The 25,030-nt window shown below is 36.1% G+C and overlaps 2 protein-coding genes and 2 pseudogenes across 3 annotated transcripts; 1 reads left to right on the forward strand and 3 right to left on the reverse strand.

The window, feature by feature from the left end:
• The window catches only part of LOC149403212 (cytochrome P450 71B34-like), a 75,814-nt pseudogene that overhangs the window by 3,257 nt on the left and 47,527 nt on the right, over positions 1-25,030 (forward strand).
• On the reverse strand, positions 5,082-8,920 carry LOC149403213 (cytochrome P450 71B34-like). Its single transcript, XM_089609815.1, has 2 exons — positions 7,554-8,920; positions 5,082-5,917 (listed from the first exon to the last, which is right to left on the reverse strand). The coding sequence occupies exons 1-2, from the start codon at positions 8,454-8,456 to the stop codon at positions 5,273-5,275; spliced, it is 1,548 nt and encodes a 515-aa protein (XP_089465941.1). The 5' UTR covers positions 8,457-8,920; the 3' UTR covers positions 5,082-5,272.
• LOC149403214 (cytochrome P450 71B34-like) lies at positions 14,644-18,398 on the reverse strand (annotated as a pseudogene).
• Positions 19,467-24,860, reverse strand: LOC149403215 (cytochrome P450 71B34-like). 2 transcript variants are annotated; one of them, XM_089609814.1, is made up of 3 exons: positions 24,414-24,860; positions 23,027-23,878; positions 19,467-20,246 (listed from the first exon to the last, which is right to left on the reverse strand). In XM_089609814.1, the coding sequence occupies exons 2-3, from the start codon at positions 23,837-23,839 to the stop codon at positions 19,605-19,607; spliced, it is 1,455 nt and encodes a 484-aa protein (XP_089465940.1). In that variant the 5' UTR covers positions 23,840-23,878; positions 24,414-24,860; the 3' UTR covers positions 19,467-19,604. The 2 variants fall into 2 exon arrangements, with proteins under 2 accessions (XP_089465940.1, XP_089465939.1); XM_089609813.1 differs by lacking the exon at positions 24,414-24,860 and having other exon boundaries at positions 23,027-24,056.

Consider the following 25,030-nt stretch of genomic DNA (forward strand, 5'->3'; position numbering starts at 1 on the left):
TGACTGAGGACTTTGAGCATTTGACAGCTTGTAGTGTTGAGGTATAGGTGTTGTCACAGTCTTTGATAAAGACAGCTCATATCTGTCTAAGACTTTTCCAAGATAGCTTTGTTGATAGAGGCACAATTTCTTGTTCCTTCTGTCTCTAATTATCTCCATGCCAAGGATCTTCTTAGCTGGTCCCAAGTCCTTCATCTTGAACCTCTGCTTGAGTTGTGCCTTTAACCTGTTCAAATCAGATTTTTCCTTGCACACAAGTAACATGTCATCTACATAGAGGAGCAGATAAATGAAACCAGAATTTTTCAGATCCTTGAAATAAACACACCAGTCATACTCACTTCTTTGATAGCCATGACTGATCATGAACTTATCAAATTTTAAATACCATTGCCTTGGTGACTGTTTCAAACCATATAGGGACTTGTGCAACAGGCACACCTTTTCACCTTTTGAGCCGACCTCAAAACCCTCAGGTTGCTGCATAAAAATTTGTTCTTCCAGGTCTCCATACAAGAAAGCTGTCTTGACGTCCATTTGATCTAATTCCCAATCAAAATGTGCACACAGAGCTAGTATGGTCCTGATATATCTGTGTTTGACCACAGGAGAATAGATTTCATTGTAATCTATCCCCTCAGTCTGAGAGTACCCTTTTGCCACAAGTCTGGCTTTGAACCTTGGCTCTTCAACTCCTGGAATTCCATCCTTTAGCTTGAATATCCACCTGGATCCAATGATCTTGTGTCCTTCAGGCTTGTCAACGATAGACCATGTCTTGTTTTCCTTCAGAGAGTCAATTTCTTCAAGCATAGCAGATTTCCACTGTTTGCAGTGACTTGACTTGCACGCTTCTGTGTAGGTCCTTGGTTCTTCTTCCAAGAGAGTTGATCCTGTCATAAAGGCATAGGCAGTGAGATCATATCCAAAACGTTGAGTAGGTTTAGGAACTCTCCTGTTTCTATCTCTGACAAGGTTATAGTCAGAAATGTTTTCAGAACCCTGTGTCTGGGCCTCTACTCCTTGACGTGGGGAGCAAGCATCTGCAGGTTCCTCAGTGTCTTCAACCACTCCACCTGGTTCAGTATCCTCTTGTGGTGCTTGTCCTGTTGAAGTTTCACCAAGCTCCACCTGGACTTGTGTGGTTTCAGGGGCCTCATTTTCAGATAGAGGCCAGATTTTGTCATCTGGTTTCCTGTTTTGGAAATCACTTTCATTGAAAGTGACATCCCTGCTAATCATGCATCTTTTGTGACCTGGTTCTAAACACCAGAGTTTATAGCCCTTGACACCATCTGGATATCCAATGAAGATGCATTTGAGGGCTCTTGGCTCTAGCTTTCCATGCTTGATATGAACATAAGCTGTACAACCAAAAACCTTGAGTTTTGAGTAATCAGTTTTGTGATCAGACCACATCTGCATTGGAGTCTTTAGGTCTATGGTTGTGGAAGGACATCTGTTAATGAGATAGCATGCTGTTTTGACAGCTTCAGCCCAGAAAGAGTGAGGCAACCTAGCATGATTAAGCATACACCTTACTATTTCCATTATTGTCATGTTGAACCTCTCAGCTAAACCATTTTGCTGAGGTGTGTGCACAACTGTGTGATGTCTTTGAATACCTGTTTTTCTACAAAACTCATTGAAAACATCAGCACAATATTCAAGACCATTGTATGTTCTCAGCCTCTTGATTTGTTTACCAGTTTGGTTTTCAACCATGATTTTCCAATCTTTAAAGGTTTCAAAAGCATCACTCTTGTGTTTCAACAGATAAACCCATACACGCCTAGAATAGTCATCAATGAGAGACATGTAATACCTGTTACCACCATGTGATGTTACCTTTACTGGTCCCCAGAGGTCTGAGTGTATATAGTCCAAAATTGCTTCAGTTCTGTGCACAGCCTTGTTGAAACTGGCTCTTGAGGCTTTTCCATATATGCAGTCCTCACAGAACTTCAGCTTTCCCAGCTTGCCTTGGCCAAAACATCCATGTTTCTCCAGGATATTCATGCCTTTTTCACTGACATGGCCAAGCCTTAGATGCCACAATCTTGAATTGTTTTCCCTGTCAACAGCATTTACAGAACCAACCACAGTAGATCCAACCAGAAAATAAAGGTCATTTATCCTAGTGCCTTTCATAACCTTAACAGAATCCTTAGATACAAACAAGTTTCCATTTTCAGAATGAAAATTGTAACCTTGTTCATCTAAAGTACCAAGGGAAATGAGATTCCTTTTTAATTCAGGGATAAATCTCACATTATCAAGAACTCTTTCAATACCGTCGAACATTTTGATACGTATGTTACCTGTATCAATCACCTTGCATGCCTTGTTGTTGCCAAGTAGAACTGATCCTCCATGCTCAATCTTGAGGTCTTCAAACCAGCTCTTGTTTGGTGACATGTGATAGGTACAACCGCTATCAAGGACCCAAGATTGTGACGAATCTTGATGAGAAATGTTGAGGGCTTCAGCAGAATCATAGCCATTCTCAGCAACTGTGGCATTAGCTTGCTTCTTTGGCTTGCTGAAGGTTTTGTCTTTATCAGGACAGTCTTTCTTCATATGTCCTTCTTTGTGGCAATGATAACACTTGTACGGAAATTCCTTTTCTTCGCCATTCTTTTGATCCTTTCCCTCTGATGATTTGTTCTTGGATTGATTCTTCGAGTTCGACTTCGAATTCTTCCTTGGTTTGCCTCTGATGTTGAGCCATTCGCTAACAGGTTTCTTCTCAGACTTTGAGTCTAATTCTTTCGATTTCAGCGCAGCTTGAACCTCTTCTAGGGTTAGCGATTCCCTGGCGTATTTCATTGCTTCAACGAAATTCGAGTAATTCTTTGGGAGCGCATTCAAGATCATAACTGCCTGATCTTCGTCGTCGATCTTCACATCAATGTTTTTCAGATCGATGACGATCTGATTCAATTCATCGAGACTGTCGCTGATTGGTTTGTCTTCTGCGATTTTGAAACCAAACAGTCTGCCTTTGAGGTGAATTTGATTGGATAGCGATTTGGTCATATAGAGGGATTCCAATTTCGACCAAATCCCAGCCGCAGTTTTTTCCTTCGAGACTTCCCTCATAACCTTATCTCCGAGGTGAAGAATTAGGGTGCTATACGCTAATTCGAGAGTCTCATTCTTCTCAGTCGCTGACATTGTCTCCGGGAATCCCTTTTCTCCCTCCAGTGCCTTTGCGATCTTCATTTGAACGAGAATTGCCCTCATACGTATGCGCCACAGGCTGAAGTCGCCTTTGCCATCGAATCTTTCGATCTCAACCTTCGTGAGACCCATCTTGAAGTTCTTGCAGAGATTGTGTAGGCTCTGATACCAATTGTTACGTTTTCGACCCTGTTAAACACACAAGCCTTCGAGACTGAAGTGCCTTGTGATGCAAGAAACAGATCAATACAAACACAATGTACAAGAACGTAAAAGATAAAGTAGGAGCACACCGGATTTTATCCTGGTTCGGTCTTAAATGACCTACGTCCAGCCTTGGGGTAGTTCCACTATCAACGATGATGAACAATACAAACCGGAATACAAACTGAAACCTCCAAAACTGATCTCAACCCAGTTATCTCTCACTCGATGTTTTCTCTCAGTCTTTTCTCTCAGATGTATACTCAGATAGTTTGTGAATGTGTTCTATGTACAAAGATCACAACAAGCCCGTATTTAAAGACCCCTGCTACGCTGACGTGTTCTTCAAACAAACTCTCGCTCTAACGGTCTTCAGAATTCGAGCTACTTGAGTCACGCAAGCACCAACCCAGCTCGCAGTTCGCAGCTCGACTTAGCTCGCAGCTCGCTCAGCCCAACTCGACTTAGCTCGCAGCTCGCAGTTCACTCCGCTTAGCTCGAAGCTCGCTCAGCCCAGCTCGACTTCTTAGCTCGACTCCTTAGCTCGCCCAGCTCGCCAGATGAGGATCTCTTGATGATTTCAAACACCTCCACTTGTATGAGACTCTAAGGCTACACCCTCCTGTCCCAATTCTGAGGGAAACGATGTCGCAATTCAAGCTCCTCAACTATGAAATTCTCCCGAAATCACTAATTCAAATAAATGTTTGGGCGATGGGACAAGACTCTAAATATTGGGAAAATCTAGAAAAATTCTTTCCAGAGAGGTTTGCGAACAATTCCGTCGACTACAAAGGGAACCCCTTTGAGTTCTTGCCATTTGGATATGGCCGTAGAAGCTGTCCCGAGACTCTCATGGGAATGGCTACGGTTGAGCTTGCGCTGGCAAATCTCTTGTCCTCCTTCGATTGGAAGTTGCCTAACGGTATGAAGGAACATGATATCGACATGGAAGAGAAAATTGGGCTTTCATTGTATAAGAAATTTGCGCTTAAACTTATTCCTGCTAGCTACCAACTACCGTTGGATCTAGATCCCGACACTTAGCCCATATAGTATATTTTTACTTTTTTCCATTACCAATGTAATAGTGTTGTGGATGTTTATGTTTGGTTTATGGTTTGTGTGTGGCTTCCATTACCACAATGTACTACTGATGTGGATGATTATGTTTGGACTACGGTTGTTTATGTGGCTTTTATATATGGGCAGAGAGTAGCATTATTGCCTGGAGGAAATTTAAGTTTGGCAAAAATAGTCAACGTTTTATATATTTTACATCTAATAATTAACCCACATGAACTTAAAAAGTGTGGCAAATATATACCCTCAAATAATACCAAGCTGTTAATTAAAAAAATTGACAAAAAAAATTGTAAATTTAAGTAACGGTATTAAAGTTTAGTTTTTGTAATCGCTTAGCAAAAAATTTTCCAAACCACCATGCTAGTTCTATTTTAAGTTTTGTTCTTATTCATGATCTTTGAACACCGAGTATAAATAACCTCAAGCCACTGATGTTATCCTACGAACACTATCCTTGTCTTGCAGTATATTCTCAATTTTAATCATTTCAATCACAACTTGCTCATCAAAGCCCTTACTTCCCTTATTATATTCCAATTTATAATTTTTGTTCTATATTTTTTTTAATCATATTATGTACTACATATACCTTAAGAAGACTTGTTAACTATGTTAGATTTTAGCATTTGTTCTGGTATTAAGAAAAAGTACCACATTACTTTCATATTATGAAATAAACATTTTCCCTTGCATATAAATAAAAGGGCGGCATGAAAATCGCCATATATAACAAACGTACAAATATATAAAAGTGAGATATAAAGTGACGAGTCAGTTCTCATTGCTAAACAGGGGCTAATTAAGTCCAAGAATCTTGATATTTAGCCCATTCTTGATAGCTGATTGGAACAAGTTCAAGAGCAAACTTCTTATGTACTGCAAGGTCAGGTCCCTCTTCCATGTTGATATCAGTTTCCTTCATTCTGTCGGGCAACTTCCAATCGAAACAACACAAGAGATTCGCAAGTGCAAGCTCCACGGTAGATATTCCCATGTGAATCCCAGGGCAGCTTCTACGGCCGGAGCCAAATGGCAGGAACTCAAAATGTAAACCTTTGTAGTCGATTGAGCTATCTGCAAATCTCTCTGGAAAGAACTCTTCTGGATTATCCCAATAATTAGGGTCTCGTCCTATCGCCAAAACATTGATTTGAATCATTGTTTTTGGGGAAATTTTGTGGCCACAAAGATTGAATTCGGATATTGTTTCTCTTGGGAGAAGAAGTGGGAGCGGAGGGTGCATTCTAACAGTCTCTTTCACAACCATCTTAAGATACTGAAGTTGGTGAATATTGTTTTCACTAATGGCTAGTTTTTCTTTGAAATCACCGAACCTTCTTGCTTCGTCTATTGCTTTCTTCATCGCTCTTGGGTTTCGAGCGAGCTCCGTCATTGCCCAAGTTAATGCAATGGCACCAGTGTCTACTCCAGCCAAGAATATGTCCTAGTTAATAAAAAAACTTGTTAATTAAATTACAAAAATCGCACAGACTAATGCCTGCGCAGCCAACGTTTTGACGCAACGAAATACTGATTATGTGGCTTTATTATAACAAATTACGTGATTATCCTTTGTTTGAAAATCGGTAGAAAATGCCTACGTAGCCAACGTTTTGACGCAACGAAATACTAAATCTTTAATACACGTTATACACATTTATTCTTTACTATTCTCTTTCCTAATTTGTAGTCTAATAGTTGCTCTAAACTGTGGAATTGAGTGCCATCGACTATATATTTTAATTCACACGTTTGATATGATTTAATATATAAATCCCCTTAATTAGGGATTAGTTATAGTTTTTTTTTATTTTGAACGTAGCAAAGTTCAAAATGCAATTGATCATCATTTGTTATTTCTAAATTTATAATTTATTCTTTTAGTTATCAGGTTTATATTTATTCGTGAAGTAATTCGAATTTTTGAACTACTGTTTTACGCGTTTTCTCTTGATGTTGGTTAATTTTGGTTTATTTTGTTCATTATCATGTTAGCGAATGATTTATTTTGGTTTATTAGCTTTTAGAAATATATCGAAAAAGATTTTTATCATGTTTTATTTTAGTTTATTTTGTTCATTATCATGTCAGATTTTTCAATTGATTCTAATCAATACTCTATTTATTTCTTTTATTATATTTCACAATGAATATTCTTTTAAAAGTTTTGAATTTTAATCGCAAGCGTGAACTATACAATATTTAACTAATTTAGTTTGAGTTTTAATTAACAAATCTTAGAACGTTAGCTAGTGGTTGATTTATTTGATTTTGCTACATAAGGATAATACCGATATTTTCTATACGTTTATTTTTGTAAATGATTAGATTATAAAATAAACCAAACGTTGGCTACTTCTTTAATTCTAAGTTTGAGATCGGCTACGTAGTTAGATTGCCCATTGAATTATTTTAATTTGTCAAATCATTCCATTTCTTATGTTTAGCTAGAAATCCATATAATACCCCCAAAAAATTAAAATTTTAAAAAATATTTTTGGTCGTAATAATATTAACAAATATTGTGGTTTGGAAAATATGAAGGAAAAGCTTAGATGTCAATGCTATTTTCTAGTTGGTGCTGTGATGAGTAAATATACTTTGAAGAAAGAAATTACGAATAAAAGCTTAAAATGTTTCAAAATAAAATAAAATATACTTGTATATATTTCCTCCCCCAAATTATCTCTCAAATTTTCCGCAATGCAAAGAAAATGATGGATTTATTTTCCTTCCATTGGACCAATCGTAGCATTAATGTAAGATCGGATACATTTATGAACCAACTGTGCCCTTTCTCTCCTTATCGTGTCAAATTACTAAAATGACCCATACCCCCTTCCGATTTTATATAAGTTCTGTAGTGATTTTTAATTAATATTATTCAAGTGATAAAATTATAAAATTTGTCTACCTTAATTTAATTTATTTATTATATACTACGCTAAAATACATTTTTTTATTTAAAATAAACTCTCCTTCCTAATTTTATTTCTAGTCCCGGCCCTGAATAAATAAATAAAAAGACTAGAAATACAACTACATCTATATATAAGTCTAGTTCAGAGTTTGGAGTGTACCATTATGAGTGCCTTCGTTGTTTCTCTCGTGAAAATAACCTCTTGACCAAACTCAGATTGCTCTTCCTCCATTTTCAGCAGCAAATCGACCAGATCTTGTTGATCTTCTGGCATCGTCCGGCCGAGATGTTCGTCGATCACCCGTTCGAAGAAACCGTCCAACTCGCAAAAACTCCTATCGAGCCTCGCATGAAAACCCGACAGCCTGTCTATGATCCAAGTGCAGCGAAAGAAATCAGAGGCCGCAAAGCTTCCCAACGCCTTCACGGCTCGGTGAACGATCTCCTGAAAGCTGTCGTTGTCTAGACCGCTCTCGGAGAAGAGCTTCCCGAACGCGATCCTGAACGTAATGCTCGCCGTCAAAGCCATCATCTTTGCGCTTATATCAACCGGTCTCGAAGACAGCGAGGACTGGTGGACCGAGTCGATCAGAGACTTTACTTCTTCTTCTCTCACGGACCGAAAAGATCTGACTGTTTTCGCGGTGAAGAGCTTCAAGACGCACACTTTTCTCACTTCCCTCCAGCTTTCCCCGTAAGGCGAGAAGCTAATGTCTCTGTTGTTGTAACTGAGCTTTGCCGAGCCCACGAGGGAAGGTCTGCTACAGCACTCGGCGTCGTGAGTCTTCAAGACTTCCATGGCGGCCTCGGCGGAGGAAATTACGATAAGGGGCACTTTCCCGAGCTGAAGGAGCATTACCGGGCCGTATTTTTGAGAGAGACTCCGTAGAGATCTGTGAGGGAGTGAGCCGAGTTGGTGAAGATTGCCTATGATCGGAATCCTCGGCGGACCGGGAAGCTCGCTCATAGGCTTGATCTCATCATTCTTCTTGGTTGCAACGTTGTTCCGCAGTAGAAAGATTAAGAGTATTGGAAGAAGGGAAAGCAGAAAAATCACCCACATCCTAGCTTTGCTTTTTTTTTTTTTTTTTTTTTTTTTTTTTTTCTTGGTTGGAGGCAGATCTTATGATATCCTACGAATAATGATTTGTGTGGTCGTATACAAAACAAGATAGAAGCTTTTGGAAAATAGGAGATAAATGTGGGAATTCTACAAAGATGCAATTAATAAAATATTAAATTTAAGAAAATAGTCAATTTAAACGTTTGACATTGTTAAATAGCCAATGTTCGATAAATTTTAGATAAATAATGATGTAGCCTAATATATGGAGTGAAATTTGTTGTCACTAGCCTACTTTACATTTCTTATTAGGGGAATAGCCAAAGTTTCATTTAATTAAGGAAATAGTCTAATTTTTCTTAGCAGATAATTATACCCTTCGCTTATAATATACATTCACTCATAATATTCACTGAACAAACAAATTCACGCTCAAACAAGATTGGGCGATCATTCTCTGTCCATAATTCAACAATCAAACGAGTTTTTACGATCATCATCATCATCGCAACATCGTTTGTCCTGATAACGAACGATCATCTCTGAATTTCCTGATTCTCTGTTCATAGCTCAATTAATCCTTTTTTTTTTTTTTGCTTTTTGTGGTTTACGATCAAACAGGCTTTTGTCTCGGAGACTTTCACAATCAAACAAGCTTTTATGATCATCATCATCGCAACATCGTTTATCCTGGTAACGATCGATCATCACTGAATTAATGATTTTCTGTTCGTAGCTATATTTTCTTATAGTCGCTGTAATTTTTTTTTATGGTTTTTTTATGGTTTCGTTTATTCAATATTAAACAGTTGCCGTTGTGGTTCGTTAAGCTTCGAGATGTTCTGATCAAAGTGCTCCAACTTTATGTGTGTGTTTATTCTTGCATTCACGAGCCATTTACTTGAATTGAATTCATATTTGGACTGCAAAATGTTAATAAAATACATGAGTACACTATATTCATGTAATAAAAAAAATATATACTCTTTGGCTTACTACACCATCAGTTGCTTACCCCCATTTTCCATCAGATTTATGCAAGCAGATTCATAATTTCTATGGCTGATTCACCAGTTGAGTACCTAATGAATAATAAATCAGTTAATAAATCAATAAGCATTCAGTTAATTAATTTACCAAATGCAAGCATTCAGTTCATTACATTAACCAAAACAAATCCATAACTCAAGGATTTAGTTAATTAATTAACTCATCCAGTTAATTAATTAACCTAATGTAAGCATTCAGTTCATTACATTAAGCAAAACAAATCTATAACTCAAGGATTCAGTTAATTAATTAACCTATTAAGTTAATTAATTTACCTAAAGCAAGCATTCAGTTCATTACATTAAGCAAAGCAAATCTATAACTCAAGGATTCAGTTAATTAATTAACTCATCTAGTTAATTAATTAACCTAATGCAAGCATTCAATTCATTACATTAAGCAAAGCAAATCCATAACTCAAGCATTCAGTTTATTCATTAACCTATTCAGTTAATTAATTTACCTAATGCAAGCATTCAGTTCACTACATTAAGAAAAGCAATTCCATAACTCAAGCATTCGGTTCACAAAAAATTTACTTAAACCTAATTCCTAATCAGAAAATTAAAACAATCAACCATGCACAAACACGAACACAAACACAATCACAAACACGAAGAGACGAAGAGTTTAATGTACTCAAATCTTACGTTAATTGTTGTGGTGACGATCTCAAGCTTGTTGATCTGTGGGATGATCTGCAACGACGATGGACGATGATCGGCGACGAACGAGAGAGAGAGGCGCTGGTTGATCAACAGTGACGATGGACGATGAACGGCGACGACGCGGCGGCGTGAAGTGGATCGGCAAGTTTAGGTTTGGGGAATTTTTGTCGATGCAATTTTGGAAGACTGATTGAGTTTTGCTTTGTTATATACAAGGGTAATTTAGGTAGTGAAATATCATTTGGACTATTTCCTTAATTTATTCAAACTTGAGCTATTCTCCTAATATTGATAGACTGATTGAGCTAATATACTCACTTTCCCATATATGGAGGTGGCTATTTATCTAAGATTTACGTATGTAAATACATGCAAATGACTATTTACTTAAAATTTACCAAACGTTAATTATTTAATAATGTTAAACGTTTAAGTTGACTATTTTCCTAATTGACCCTTAATAATACTACTTGTAGTATAAAAGAAAAGTATCTTCGTGGTATAAAAAAGATAACAAATTAATTTATACTAAGAGTAATATCCACCGGAATAAACTGATAAAAAAAACTGAGTTGCGAATTAAAGAATTAAAAAATAGAGGGCGAGAGAGAAAAGAGGGAGAGAATTAAGTAAATAAAATAAAAACATTGTATTCATAAATAAAGGTTTGAGGGGAGGGAGAGAGAGATGTGGTACGAGTCTGCTAAAAAAAATATGAAATCATGTTGAATAAAAGTATTATTAACTATTATAAACAATTACAAACATATTCAGGCAGGAACTATGAATTATGGAAAGAAAACATATATATATATATATATATATATATATATATAGAGAGAGAGAGAGAGAGAGAGAGAGAGAGAGAGAGATAATTACAAAACAAGAAAATTATGCCAAAGACTAATTTTTAAAAAACTGCCAAACAACTTCTTTTTTTCTACATATTCATATAATTCAATATTAAATTTTCAAAAATAGTTTGATAGTAAACATTAGATGAGACAAAATACCATTTAAAGATACGAAGCAAGTCTATCGAAATCCCACAAAATAAATGTTATCAAGATCACCAATAATGACCGTCGTTTTCTTGACCTTTTCTTCTCAGCTTTAATTTGAAAAATTGAATGATACGAGTACGAAATGCGTCTGAAAATGAAATACAATATCTGATTAACTTGTTTAAAGTAGAAATATGTTGAAATGATATCATCCGAGTTGTAATTAATATGTGACAGGTTTTCGCTTGTTCCATTTTAGCTACATATGATAAATGTCGGAAACTTCATAACAAATAAAGTTTAACCGTAATGTAGCTTTGAAAATATATATATATATATATATATATATATATATATATATATATATGAAAGCTTCCTCTTTTTTTCTTCTTTCCTTTTTATGATTAAGACGTTGATTTTCTTGCGTATTGCAATGTGACTCATATATAAAAGCTTCCTCTTTTTTTCTTCTTTCCTTTTTATGATTAAGACGTTGATTTTCTTGCGTATTGCAATGTGACTCATATATAAAAGCTTCCTCTTTTTTTCTTCTTTCCTTTTTATGATTAAGACGTTGATTTTCTTGCGTTCGTACATAATTGCAATGTGACTCACACAGCAACGATAATTAAGAGCAAGAAAATCCAAAACTAATACTAGTTCATTATTAGGCCACGTTTACGTATTTTAGTTTGGGATAAGAGCAAGAAACTTGATTATGAAACTTCATTAATATTAGTACACTAAAATAGAAGTTGCGAATATGTTTTTTTGCTTTATCATATATATAATACCACGTTTCAATGTTTGGCTTATAGTCGGTGGCGGAGCCGAAAATTCAAGTCAGGAGGGACAAATTTGAAGAACTAAATTTAAGGGAGGTAAATTTGAAAAAATAATATAAATTTGTACCAAAAATATAAATAAAAATACTAAAAATTGTAATTTTTAAAAGTTTGGGGTGTCATTTGTCCTTCCTGAACATAAGGGTGCTTAAATTTGAAAAAACATATAAATTTGGACCAAAAAATACTAAAAATTGTAATTTTTAAAGGTTCAGGGGTCATTTGTCCTTCCTGAGCCTAAGAGTGCTCCGCCACTGCTTTTATATTACAGTTATTGGCGGCATAAATATCATAACTTTTCGATTTATACATTTTTATACCACAACTTTTTTTTCGGCGGCAAAAATACCTAACGTTAAGTTTTAGGACCACCGTTATTCTCAATCCATTTAAAATAACACGTGGACCCCGGCATAAATACCATAACTTTCAATTTTATGGGTAATTTACGGCATAAATACCACAACTTTTCGATTTTATACACTTTTATACCCATCGGATCTCACATGAGCTAGGATCAACGGCAAAATTTCCTCCTTCTATTCGCCGACATGTGCTCACTCGCTCTCTCACGCCGAAGATCCCACTTTTTTTTCCATCCTCAAATCACTCACGTGCTTAACCTTCTCACATGGCGCTCTATGCTCAGGCACTCCACCTCAGCGTCATCGCCGACTCTTTTATCGCCACATCATTCCTTATTCTCTACGTCAACGCCGGCAATCTCCGAAATGCGCGTAAGGTGTTCGACAAAATGCCCCAAAAGAGACTGTTGATGTCAATTTCGAGCCTCAACAATTACGAAGAAAATCGTCATAAGGAAACGAGAGGACAATTATAAACAACTACCTTAAGAACAAGTAAACGTCACGAACATACGGTAGAAATAGTCAATTCTCCGTATTTCAAGGCGATATCACTTCTCCTATGTTGACTTCAACTTCGTCACGACCTTGGTAGTCACATTGTGAGCTCGTAAAATAGACTTGGGTCGGGCCCAAGTGAGTTATTAAATTCGTACGACAATGATTAATAACAATCAATTAATAATTGCCGTTTATTAATTATTTAAATTATTTTTATCGAAATGGGCTTTGATGAATGTTGGACTTTGGCGGTCTAATATCAAATTATTTTATGAGGTCAAACTCTGCCCCCACAATTAGCTCACAGTCTATTAATTATTTTTCTATAAAACTTTTGGTATAAAAGTGTATAAAATAGAAAAGTTGTGGTATTTATACCGTCAATAACCCATAAAATTGAAAAGTTGTGGTATTTATGCCAGGGTTTACGTGTTATTCTAACGGAATGAGAATAACGGTGGTCATAAAACCTAACGTTATTATTTTTGCCGCCGAAAAAATAGTTGTGGTATAAAAGTGTATAAAATAAAAAAGTTATGGTATTTATGCCGCCAATAACCCTTTATATTATAACTATTTACCACCTATATGGATATATATATATATATATATATATATATAATATATATAAGCCTATCTTTATAAAATTAAAAGACAATTAATTATTTCAATTATTATGCTGACTTTTTTTATATATATCAATCCCAATGTTTGAACAAAATTTTGTCGTTTCTTTCCATGTTTCGTACGTCTAAGTTAATTGTGTAGTAGCCACGATATGTTAATTTGTCGCATTATGTTATATTTTTCTTTACTATATTTCTTTTTTCTTCATATATTGACATAATTTATAATTGAATAAATTTAACATTGTTAGTTTTGGGGATTGTTATTTATTAAAATGGTTACTCAAATTCTAGCTATTTATTTGTGTTTCTCCTTCTATAAACACCCTACTTACAATATCTACGGCTTGTGATCTATTCCTTTGAACACTATCCTTTTCATCACCATATTTTCAAATAAAAAATATTTGTAAGGGGTGTGTAAGAAAGAAAAATTATTCAGGGGCATAACTGAAAAAATGATATAATATTAGGCTAAAACTATAAAAATTTGTAAAATTAAGAGTAAACATTTAAATGATAAGAGATGAACTTCTATTTAATTAAATTAACATAAGTTAATTGATTTTGTATCAAACCTGGTTTTCTTAAACTTCATGTTAGCGATTGACCTCACTTAGCACTAACACATAAAAAGTGAAGGAAAAAAAAAAGGGGAGTTCCTTCTCTGTTTAGGACACCTACTCAGTCTTGATCTAATGAAATGGTAGATGATAATTGGGAACAAGTTAAGGAGCCGATTTCATAATCTATTACGCAAAATTTTATTACCTAGTGTCTTTTCCCACACATTTATATATAATAATACTAACAAAAAATTAGGAAAAATAGTCAATTTAAACGTTTGACATTGTTAAAAAGTCAACGTTTGGTAAATCTTAGATAAATAACCGTAAATAATGACGTGGTCTAATATATGGAGGTGACTATTTATCTAAGATTTACGTCTATAAATACATAAAAATAGCTATTTACCTAAGTTACCAAATGTTGGCTATTTAGCAATATCAAACGTTTAAGTTGTCTATTTTATTAATGAACCCTAATAATAATAATAATAATTATTGATACAATCGTTTATTGTACTTGTACAAACATATGAACACTCAAAGAAAAAAATGTCATTAATAACATTTAACACGCATATACATATACAACAAGTATTTTACGTGGTTACGCCAAAGTACTGTTGATCTAATGGAAATTGGTAGCGGATTGGAACAAGTTTCGGAGAGGATTTCATAGACACTACAAGCCCAGCGTCCTCTTCCATGTTGATGGAGGTGCCTTTCATTCCATCAGGCAACTTCCAATCGAAGCAACACAGGAGATTCGCAAGCGCGAGTTCCACCGTGGCCATCCCCATTTGAATCCCGGGGCAGCTTCTTCGGCCGGATCCAAATGGCAAGAGCTCAAAATGTTTGCCTTTGAAGTCAATGGAACTATTGGCAAATCTCTCCGGAAAGAAATCATCCGGATTGTCCCAATAATTAGGGTCTCATTCTATCGCCCAAACATTGACTTGAATAAGCGTTTTAGGGAACACTTCATAACCGGAAAGAGTGAATTGAGATAGTATTTCTCTTGGGAGAAGCAGCGGGGCGGGAGGGTGCAGCCTCAAAGTCTCTTTCACGACCAACTTAAGATACTGGAGTTGGTGAATATCGTTCTCACTTATCGCTAGTTTCTCTTGGAAAGAAGCGTGACTTCTAGCTTCGTCTTTTGCTTTCTTCATAGCTCGTGGATTCCGAACGAGTTCTGCCATTGCCCAAGTCAAAACAATGGCGCTAGTGTCCACTCCAGCCGTGAATATGTCCTAGATAATCAAATACATGTGAATTAAACAATCTGAATAAGCTAATTCATTTCCTTATCGGCTTAGTTTGATATCTATATTTTACTGAAGAAAACAAAATTTCCAAGAAAAATGAATATCCCAAGACACATTTAAAAAAATGTTTGGAGTTTTTGAGGAAAAAATTGTAGTCCCAACAATATCCGATTCTTGTTTTAATGTGTCAAGAAAAATTAATTTATAAAACTATGATAAATTATGAGTGTTGTTACGTTGAATTGTCTTATTTTTATAGTACAAAAAGTGTTCAAGTTGTTCAAAATGTCATAGATCATACTGGAAACATTTTAGTTGGTGTGAACAAATCCCACCAGATTCGATCTTATTACGTGTTTATCAATTTGCGTATCAAATTACAACTTTACCGTTGTGTAACACGACGTGTTGCAACAACTTGTGTGGCATTATTAATTGATATTAAAATTTCAATAAGTTACGGAAGAAAAGTGGAACACATATGTACGGAGTACGAAAAATAAATATTACATGTTAAGTCCTTTGTTGCATGCTTTTACTAATTTGGAATCTATTGTGTAGTTGAGGACTTTGCTCAACTACTTGTTCACAATCGGGTTATTAGATCAACGTGTTCTTTCCCACACGAATCGAACTAAAAATATATTGTTTTATGTTCCGAGATATTTGGAGATAGGAGTTGGTTTCTTGGTGTACTCATTCGCAAAAGATTCTGTTATTAGATTTAACAAAAATCGTCTAGTCTTTATGGTAATATTTCGGATTATCTTTTAGTTTCATCAACAACGAGTTAAAGAATTTCTTTTAATCTATGTGCGTTTAGTACTTGCAGAGACTTTAAAGTAATAAATGTTTGTGTTTATTTCACCGATACAAACTTTGGGAGAAGATCATGTGGAAGAGGGATGGATCTCTGATCTAAATAGAGCTTAGATTGCAGTCCATCAGAGATTAATATTAGAGATGCCAGTTAGAGAGGGAGTTTGCAAATATGAGTTCTTACCTCTGATTATTATAGTGAATAACTTTCCACCACCGAACTATAACATCGCCCTCTATACTATAGTGAATGCACATGATGTGAAGGAAAAGAGGCTAGATGTATCTTTGAAAAAGTTTGAAATGAAGCTTCACAATGATGACCAAGAGAAGAAAGTTAGAAGTATAGGACTCAAAGAGGAAATCACGAGTGATTTCGAGAAAGATAAATATATGTCTGAGAAAATTGTTATCATGGCCAAAAAAAGTTGGCAAATTCGTGAACAAGCCGAATCGCATGTCTTAATCATGGACAACAATCTTCACTGAACTTTCTGAACATAAGAGGGGGTAACTTTCAGAAGAGAAGAAGAAGATTATTCAAGATCACAAATGACAGAGATCAAAAGGAACTTGGTGCAGAGAATATGAAAATTATTTAGGTTGAAGTGCATTACCAATTCTTTGTCCATTTATTGTTTTTTTTTTTTTTACTTTGTCGATTGCTTAGTTTATTTATCTTTCATAAGTAGTAAGGTTTTCAACTAGTTATTTAGCTTATAAATTGAACAACCATATCATTATATTTTTAGTAGTTTTACTACACGTGAAATTTCATGAATTTTGATTTCCTCGGTATTTTTAAAAGAAAATAGAATCACTTGGTTATATACCCCTCAATCTCTCCCTTAAATTTCCTCAATTCAAAGAAGACAAAGAGCGTGTTTCCATAAGTAATTAGTTTTTCAACTACTTATTTAACCTATAAATTGAACAACCATCTTATTACATTTTTTTTTGTAATTTCACTGCACATGTAGAAATCTCATGAATTCTGATTTTCCTCACTATTTTTAAAAGAAATGGAATCACTTAGTTTATACACACCTCAATCTAAGTTCCCTTAAATTTTCCTAAATTCAAAGAAGACCAAGAAGGTAATAGATATTTTTCATTTTTCCCTTGTATCTTTTCGAACAGGCTATTTTTTTCTATATAAACAAACTACCAATTCATTGACCCGCACATTAGCTTTAAAATCTCTTACGCATAGCATTCCTAGCCCTACTCTTTAGAGGTTAACAATCATAAGATACATCTATCGGACAACGAAAAAATATCAATCATAAACTTATAAACAAGTCATCTGAGTTTTGTATCATATGTACCATTATGATGGCCTTCGTTGTGTCTCTTGTGAATACAACCTCTTGACCAATCTCAGATTGCTCTCTCTCCGTCTTCAACAACAAATCGACCAAATCTTCCTGCTCTTCTGGCATCGTCCGACTGAGGTGTTCGTCGATCACTCGTTCATAGAAACTGTCCAACTCAGAAAAACTTCTCTCGAGACTTGCATGGAGACCCGAGAGTCTATCTATAATCCAGCCCGTGGAACGAAAGAAATCGGAGGCTGAAAAGCTTCCCAAGGCCTTTACCGCACGGTGAACAATTTCTTGAAAGCTTTTGCTGTCTAGACCACTCCCGGAGAAGAGCTTCCCAAAGGCGGTCCTGAAAGTTATGCTCGCAGACAAAGCCATCATCTTTTCGCCCATATCAACGGGCTCAAAGACAGTGAGGACTGGTGAAGTGAGTCCATCAGAGACCAGACCTCGTCCTCTCTCACGGACCGGAAAGAAGTGACGGTTTTCGAGCTAAAGAGCTTTAAAGCACATACTTTTCTCACTTCCCTCCAGTGTTCCCCGTAAGGCGAGAAGCCAATGTCTCTGTTGTTGTAGCTGAGTTTTGCCGAGCCAGTGAGGGAAGGTCTGCTACAGCATTCGGCGTCGTGGGTCTTCAAGACTTCCATCGCAGCCTCGGCAGAGGAAATTACGATAAGGGGCACTTTCCCGAGCTGAAGGAGCATTACCGGGCCGTATTTCCGAGAGAGACTCCATAGAGATCTGTGAGGGAGTGAGCCGAGTTGGTGAAGATTGCCTATGATCGGAATCCTCGGCGGACTGGGAAGCTCACTCATAGGCTTGATCTCATCATTCTTCTTTGTTGCAACCTTATTCTGTAGTAGAAAGATTATGACTATTGGAAGTAGGGAAAGAAGAAAAATAGCCCACATTGTAGCTTTGCTTTTTTTTTTTTTTACTTTTCTTTTTCTTTTTTTGGTTGGAGGCATATAATATTATCCAACCAATAAATGATTTGTGTGGTCACAAGGTGAAGTTAGTTTGGAGATTAATAGGAATTTGACAAAAATTTCACGTTCAGAATTAATAATACTATTTGTGGTGAATAAAAATAAAGATATATCATCATAACATAATTAAAAAATCACACATGTTTATTTCTTTCAGACAGCTTAGCTACATATTAAGACTACAATATGTGGTCAAATACTTCTCCGGCAAGCCTGTGGCGGAAGAGAACAATAATTTATAGGGAGATTATTTTGAGGAAAACCCTAGAGTGTGAGTATTAGGGTTACATAGAGATAAAAACATTATTTGAAGAGAAATTTAGTGGCCATGGGGTGTGAATGCGTAGAATTCTACTTTCAAAAGTATTTTATATAACTTTTCTCGGTATGAATTATTGGATGATTTAGAAACGTTGTCCCATATTTTAAATCGTAGGCATCCATGTGCCATTGTATATTTGTTGTCAAACTTATATTTTTTTTAAGTACTAAATTATATGCAACTGTAAGGCGTTGATACAATATATATAAGCCTATTTTTTTTTAAATAAATTCAATTAATATATTCTCTTCAATTATTAGACCTACATTTATCAATCCCAGTGTTTGAACAAAATTCTTTCGTTTCTTTCCATGTTATAATTATTTTAATTTTGTACTAGCCACGATATGTTAATTCTTTGCATTACATTTTTCTTCGTTTATATATTCGTACAGTGTATAATTGACTATATTTAACATTAATTTGGTGGTTGAACTCACGGATCCATACTTTATTTAACATGAGAAGAGTGAAATTACTCTACATAAATATAATAATGACAAATATATTATGTTAATATCCTCTCAAATTCATGCACGAATTCATTTTTTAAAATGAAATAATATATACCTAAACATGAATGGGTATATTAGTATTTTTATATTATAAGTGGCTACTATATATGAAACATTGGCTATTTAGCTAAATGATTAGTTTAAATTGGCTACTTGATACAAAAATTCTATTTTATTGCTGTCTTTTCCCCATAAAACATAGATGGTTCAGTGAAGTAGCTACTGAAATTTGACATAAATATACATATGCAAGTGGTCCAAGAGCCGCCATAAACTCTTTAATTTGCGTGGTTATGCCTCAAAGTGTTGATCCAATGGTAATTTGTAGTAGATTGGAACAAGTTTAGGTGAGGATTTCATAAACACAGTGAGCCCAGCGTCCTCTTCCATGCTGAGATCGGCCTCCTCCATTCCATCAAGTAACTTCCAATCGAAGCAACACAAGAGATTCGCAAGCGCGAGTTCCACTGTAACCATCCCCATTCGAATCCCAGGGCAGCTTCTTCGGCCGGATCCAAATGGCAAGAGCTCAAAATGTTTGCCTTTGAAGTCGATGGAACTATCCGCAAATCTCTCTGGAAAGAACTCTTCAGGATTGTCCCAATAATTAGGGTCTCGTCCTATTGCCCAAACATTGACTTGAATAAGCGTTTTTGGGGACACTTCATATCCGGAAAGAGTGAATTGAGATAGTATTTCTCTTGGGAGTAGAAGCGGGGCAGGAGGGTGTAGCCTCAAAGTCTCTTTCACGACCAACTTAAGATATTGGAGTTGGTGAACATCGCTCTCACTTATGGCTAGTTTCTCTTTGAAGGAAGCGTAACTTCTAGCCTCGTCTTTTGCTTTGTTCATTGCTCGTGGATTCCGAACGAGCTCTGCCATTGCCCATGTCAAAACAATGGCGCCAGTGTTCACACCAGCCGTGAATATGTCCTAGTTTACCAAAGACATGCGAATTAAACAAATTAAATTAGCTAAGTCATTTCACCACGGGCTTGGTTTGGAATCTAAATAATTTACTGAAGAAAAAAAAAAAAAAAAAAGGAAAATGTATGTAATTAGAAACATTTAGAAAAAAAAAAAATTAGTTTGGTGGATTTGAGGGAAAAAATGTAGTCACTACGATTTCCAATTCTTGATGTGTCCAGAAAAAAAAAATTTAAATAAATAAAAATGGAATACATGTGCGCCGAGTACGGAAAATAAATTACTACACATGTGAAATCTTATGTATTTTTATTTTCCTCGCTATTTTTCAAAGAAAATCTCCCTCGAATTTTCCACAATTTTAAATAGACAAAGAACATCATAGGGATTTTAATTTTTCCCCTCAGATTTTTTCTATATCTTTTTTATTTTATCTATATAAACAATCTACCAATTCATTGACTAGCGCAACTTCTTATTTACTATATTAGCTTTAAAATCTCTTACGCATTGCATTCCTAGCTAAACTGTGTAGATGTTATTAGTTCTAAAATTAAACACTATTAATGCATTTGTTCGATTAACATTCAAAGACACGTGGTGTTGGCGGACTTGATCACGTGTCTTGTTTTGGTGGCCCAAAGTTACTTTTTTTAAGGTTCGGGAAGTAGAATAGAAATAAGGGCGAGAGCCCAAATAAGCGTGAGTTCCGGAAGACCTTTAAATTATGAGTAAGAGGGGTAGAATAAACTCCTTTTGAAGCCGAGAAAGAGAGAGCACTTTGGGGCTTAGACCCGAAACATCCCTCAATCCACAGTTCTAAGGAGAGATTATGGTGTGGTGGTGGCTCCTCTTCACTCGACTTCATGCCTAAAGTTAGTTCGCTCTTCACTCTGCTTCGCGCCGAAAGTGAGTTCACTCTTCTCTCGGCTCCACGCCAGGAGTGAGATCGCTCTTCGCACAACTTCACACTGGAAGTGAGTTCGTGGCCGCGGTTTCATAAGAAAAGAGAAAACGTGAAGTGTTGGGTGAAATATTTCTCTTATTAATTAGTGAAGAACATGATAATCGGTTTTTCAAACTATTTGACACTTTTAGAGAGAGAATATAATTTGGCTTGGTTAGCATTGTTTGTGAGAGAGAGAGAGAGAACATTTTTTTCTCCATTCTAGAGAGAATAGAAGTATATTATTTCTCTTTTGTGATTTTAGCTTAGAGATGTTGAAGGTTTTCTCTTTTTTGTGTGATATTGTGTGAGTGGAGTAGTTTTTCTCGTTGTTTTTTGGTCTCAAATATTTTTATGAGAGAAGAATCAAGAGAGAGAAATGAAAGAGAAATTTGGCATGAATTTTCTTAAGATTTTTCTTTCTTAAGAGAGAAATGATGAAGTGATGATGAATTTATAGAATTTTTGAGTTGGTGTTGAGTGTTTATGGTATTTTGGTGGGGGCTTACCGAGATTTGGCTTAAACCTAGCCCAAAATATGTCAAGGGCGAGTAGAATGGTGAAAAAAGAGCATCTGGGCGGGTTGCTTTGGTCTTGGGCGAGAAGAAATTCATCAATGGGTGAGCAGGGAGCTTGGAGCTTTTTTTGGCGAGAGAGAGAGAGAGTTCAACCGGGAAGAAAAGTCTTTGGGCGGGGTACCCACTCAGTTTGGCCCAGCAAGGCGAGAAGAAAACTTCTATGCGCCTGGTTGGTGGGAGGAAAAGCTCATTTGGGCTTGAAATGGCTGGCGGGAAGATCTCCCTGGGAAGTGCACGGATGGGAAGTCTCCATGTGGGCGAGAAGAAAAATGTGTTGGCAAGCGCGTGGCAAAGGGAAGAGGCTGGCGGGCCTTGCTTATTGCGGAATCGGCCCAATTTTAATGGGTCTAAGAGAATTTGGGCCAACAAACACTTAAGGACAACCTTTTTTTCGGAGCGGATGGAACCCCCTTTTTTTTTAGCGGATACAACCATTTTTTTTTAAAACACACCAAAATATAAGACCTCATAACGAAAATATATGAGAAAATGACATATATATATATATATATATATATATATATATATATATATATATACCTCATGTTTTAGTGAAATGTCGACTTTAACCTTTGGTTTTAAAAAATGTCAAGTTTGTACCCCCTGTTTGATCAAAATGACAAATTTATATCCTAAAATAGATAATAGCGTTACGAACCTTCCTTTTATTGAATTTTTATTGATGTTAACTCTAATATTTATATGCAAACCGCATTTAATCATTATTGATACGTGATCTATATATACTTAAAACGAAAAAACAAAAACAAAAACAAAACAAACAAACAACAATCACTAGATCATGGAGAATACTGACAGAGGAAAAGAGTAAAAGTTGTAGTTGATAGTCAACATTATCACTGATTTGAGCATCCAATTTAGGACTTAGAGTTGCAGTTCGAATACGGAAGGAATCAATCTCTTGGAAAATATGAGTTTTAGTCGTCTATTTCGATTTAGGACTATTTTTATTTGAAAATTGGGAATTTGGGGATCGGGGTACTGGTTTAGGGTTTGGTTCAATTTTTTTTATATTAGACTTAACATTAATAAAAAAAAATTATATAGAAAGAATATTTGTGACACTATTACCTATTTGATGGTATAATTTGGTCAATCAGGTTAAACTCGATATTTCACTAAAACACATGATATATATATATATATATATATATATATATATATATATATATATGCCATTTTCCCAAAAGATATTAGCTATAAACTTGAAACATGTCATCTGAGTTTTGTAGCATATTTACCATTATAATGGCCTTTGTTGTTTCTCTGGTGAATATAACCTCTTGACCGATCTCAGATTGCTCTCTCTCCGTCTTCAACAACAAATCAACCAGATCTTCCTGCCGCTCTTCTGGCATCGTCCCACTGAGATGTTCGTCGATTACTCGTTCAAAGAAACTGTCCAGCTCCGAAAAACTCCTCTCGACACTCGAATGGAAACCCGAGAGTCTATCTATAATCCAGCCAGTGGAACGAAAGAAATCTGAGGCTGAAAAGCTTCCCAGGGCCTTTACTACACGATGAACAATTTCTTGAAAGCTTTTGCTGTCTAGACCGCTCCTGGAGAAGAGCTTCCCAAAGGCGGTCCTGAAAGTAATGCTGGCAGTCAAAGCCATCATATTTTCGCTGACATCAACCGGGCTTGAAGACAGCGACGAACGGTGGACCGAGTCCAACAGAGACCGGACCTCGTCCTCTCTCACAGACCGGAAAGAAGTGACGGTTTTCGAGCTAAAGAGCTTTAAAGCACACACTTTTCTCACTTCCCTCCAGTGTTCCCCGTAAGGCGAGAAGCCAATGTCTCTGTTGTTGTAGCTGAGTTTTGCCGAGCCAGTGAGGGAAGGTCTGCTACAGCATTCGGCGTCGTGGGTCTTCAAGACTTCCATCGCAGCCTCGGCAGAGGAAATTACGATAAGGGGCACGTTCCCGAGCTGGAGGAGCATTACCGGGCCGTATTTTTGAGAGAGACTCCATAGAGATCTGTGAGGGAGTGAGCCGAGTTGGTGAAGATTGCCTATGATCGGAATCCTCGGCGGACCGGGAAGCTCACTCATAGGCTTGATCTCATCATTCTTCTTTGTTGCAACCTTATTCTGTAGTAGAAAGATTAGAAGTATTGGAAGTAGGGAAAGAAGAAAAATAGCCCACATTGTAGCTTTGCTTCTTTTTTTTTCTTCTTTTTTTGGTTGGAGGCATATAATATTATCCAACCAATAAATGATTTGTGTGGTCACAAGGTGAAGTTAGTTTGGAGATTAATAGGAATTTGACTAAAATTTCACGTTAAGAATTAATAATACTATTTGCGGTGAATAAAGATAAAGATATGTCATCATAACATAATTAAAAAATCACACATGTTTATTTCTTTCAGACAGCTCAACTACATATTAAGACTACAATATGTGGTCAAATTCTTCTCTGGCAATCCTGTGGCGGAAGAGAACAATAATTTCTAGGGAGATTATTTGAGAAAACCACTAGACTGTGAGTATTAGGGTTACATAGAGATAAAATAAACATTATTTGAAGAGAAATTTAGTGGCCATGGGGGTGTGAATGCGTAGAATTCTATTTTCAAAAGTATTTTATACAAATTTTCGAGCTAAAGAGCTTTAAAGCACATACCTTTCTCACTTCCCTCCAGTGAGGGAAGGTCTACTACAACATTTGGCGTCATGGGTCTTCAAGACTTCCATTGCGGCCTCGGCAGAGGCAATTACGATTAGGGGCACTCTTCCGAGCCGGAGAAGCATTACTGGGCCGTATTTTTTAGAGACTCCATAGAGATCTGTGAGGGAGTGAGCCGAGTTGGTGAAGATTGCCAGTGATCGGAATCCTTGGCGGACCTGGTATCTCTTTCACTTTCTTTAATAGCTTTCTTCGTATCAGAAAGGTTAGAAGAATTGGAAGTAAGGAAAGCAGAAGAATCATCCACATTGTGGCAAAAGCTTCTTCTTTCCTTTTCCTTTGTTTTTTTTCTTCTTATTATGATCAAAGAGAGATTTGTGTGGGTTGTGTATAAAACAGAATACAAGCTATTTTTCGGATGGGGGGATATTTTATCAGCCAGATTCACACTTAATGCTGCAATTTTGTTGTTCCTTTTTATTTCATTCTTTAATTTATTGTAATAAAACAATGATCACCCTGTTCGTCTACAAAACAAGCTGTTGCAATCAAGGATCGCCGTACCGTTACCGTTACCGTACCGGGACCCCAATTTTGGGGATACCGTTTACCGA

This window comes from Urtica dioica, chromosome 3 (assembly GCF_054948205.1).
Source record: "Urtica dioica subsp. dioica isolate 48M chromosome 3, U.dioica_male_clone48M_v1_H2, whole genome shotgun sequence".
Classification (NCBI taxonomy): Eukaryota; Viridiplantae; Streptophyta; class Magnoliopsida; order Rosales; family Urticaceae; genus Urtica; species Urtica dioica.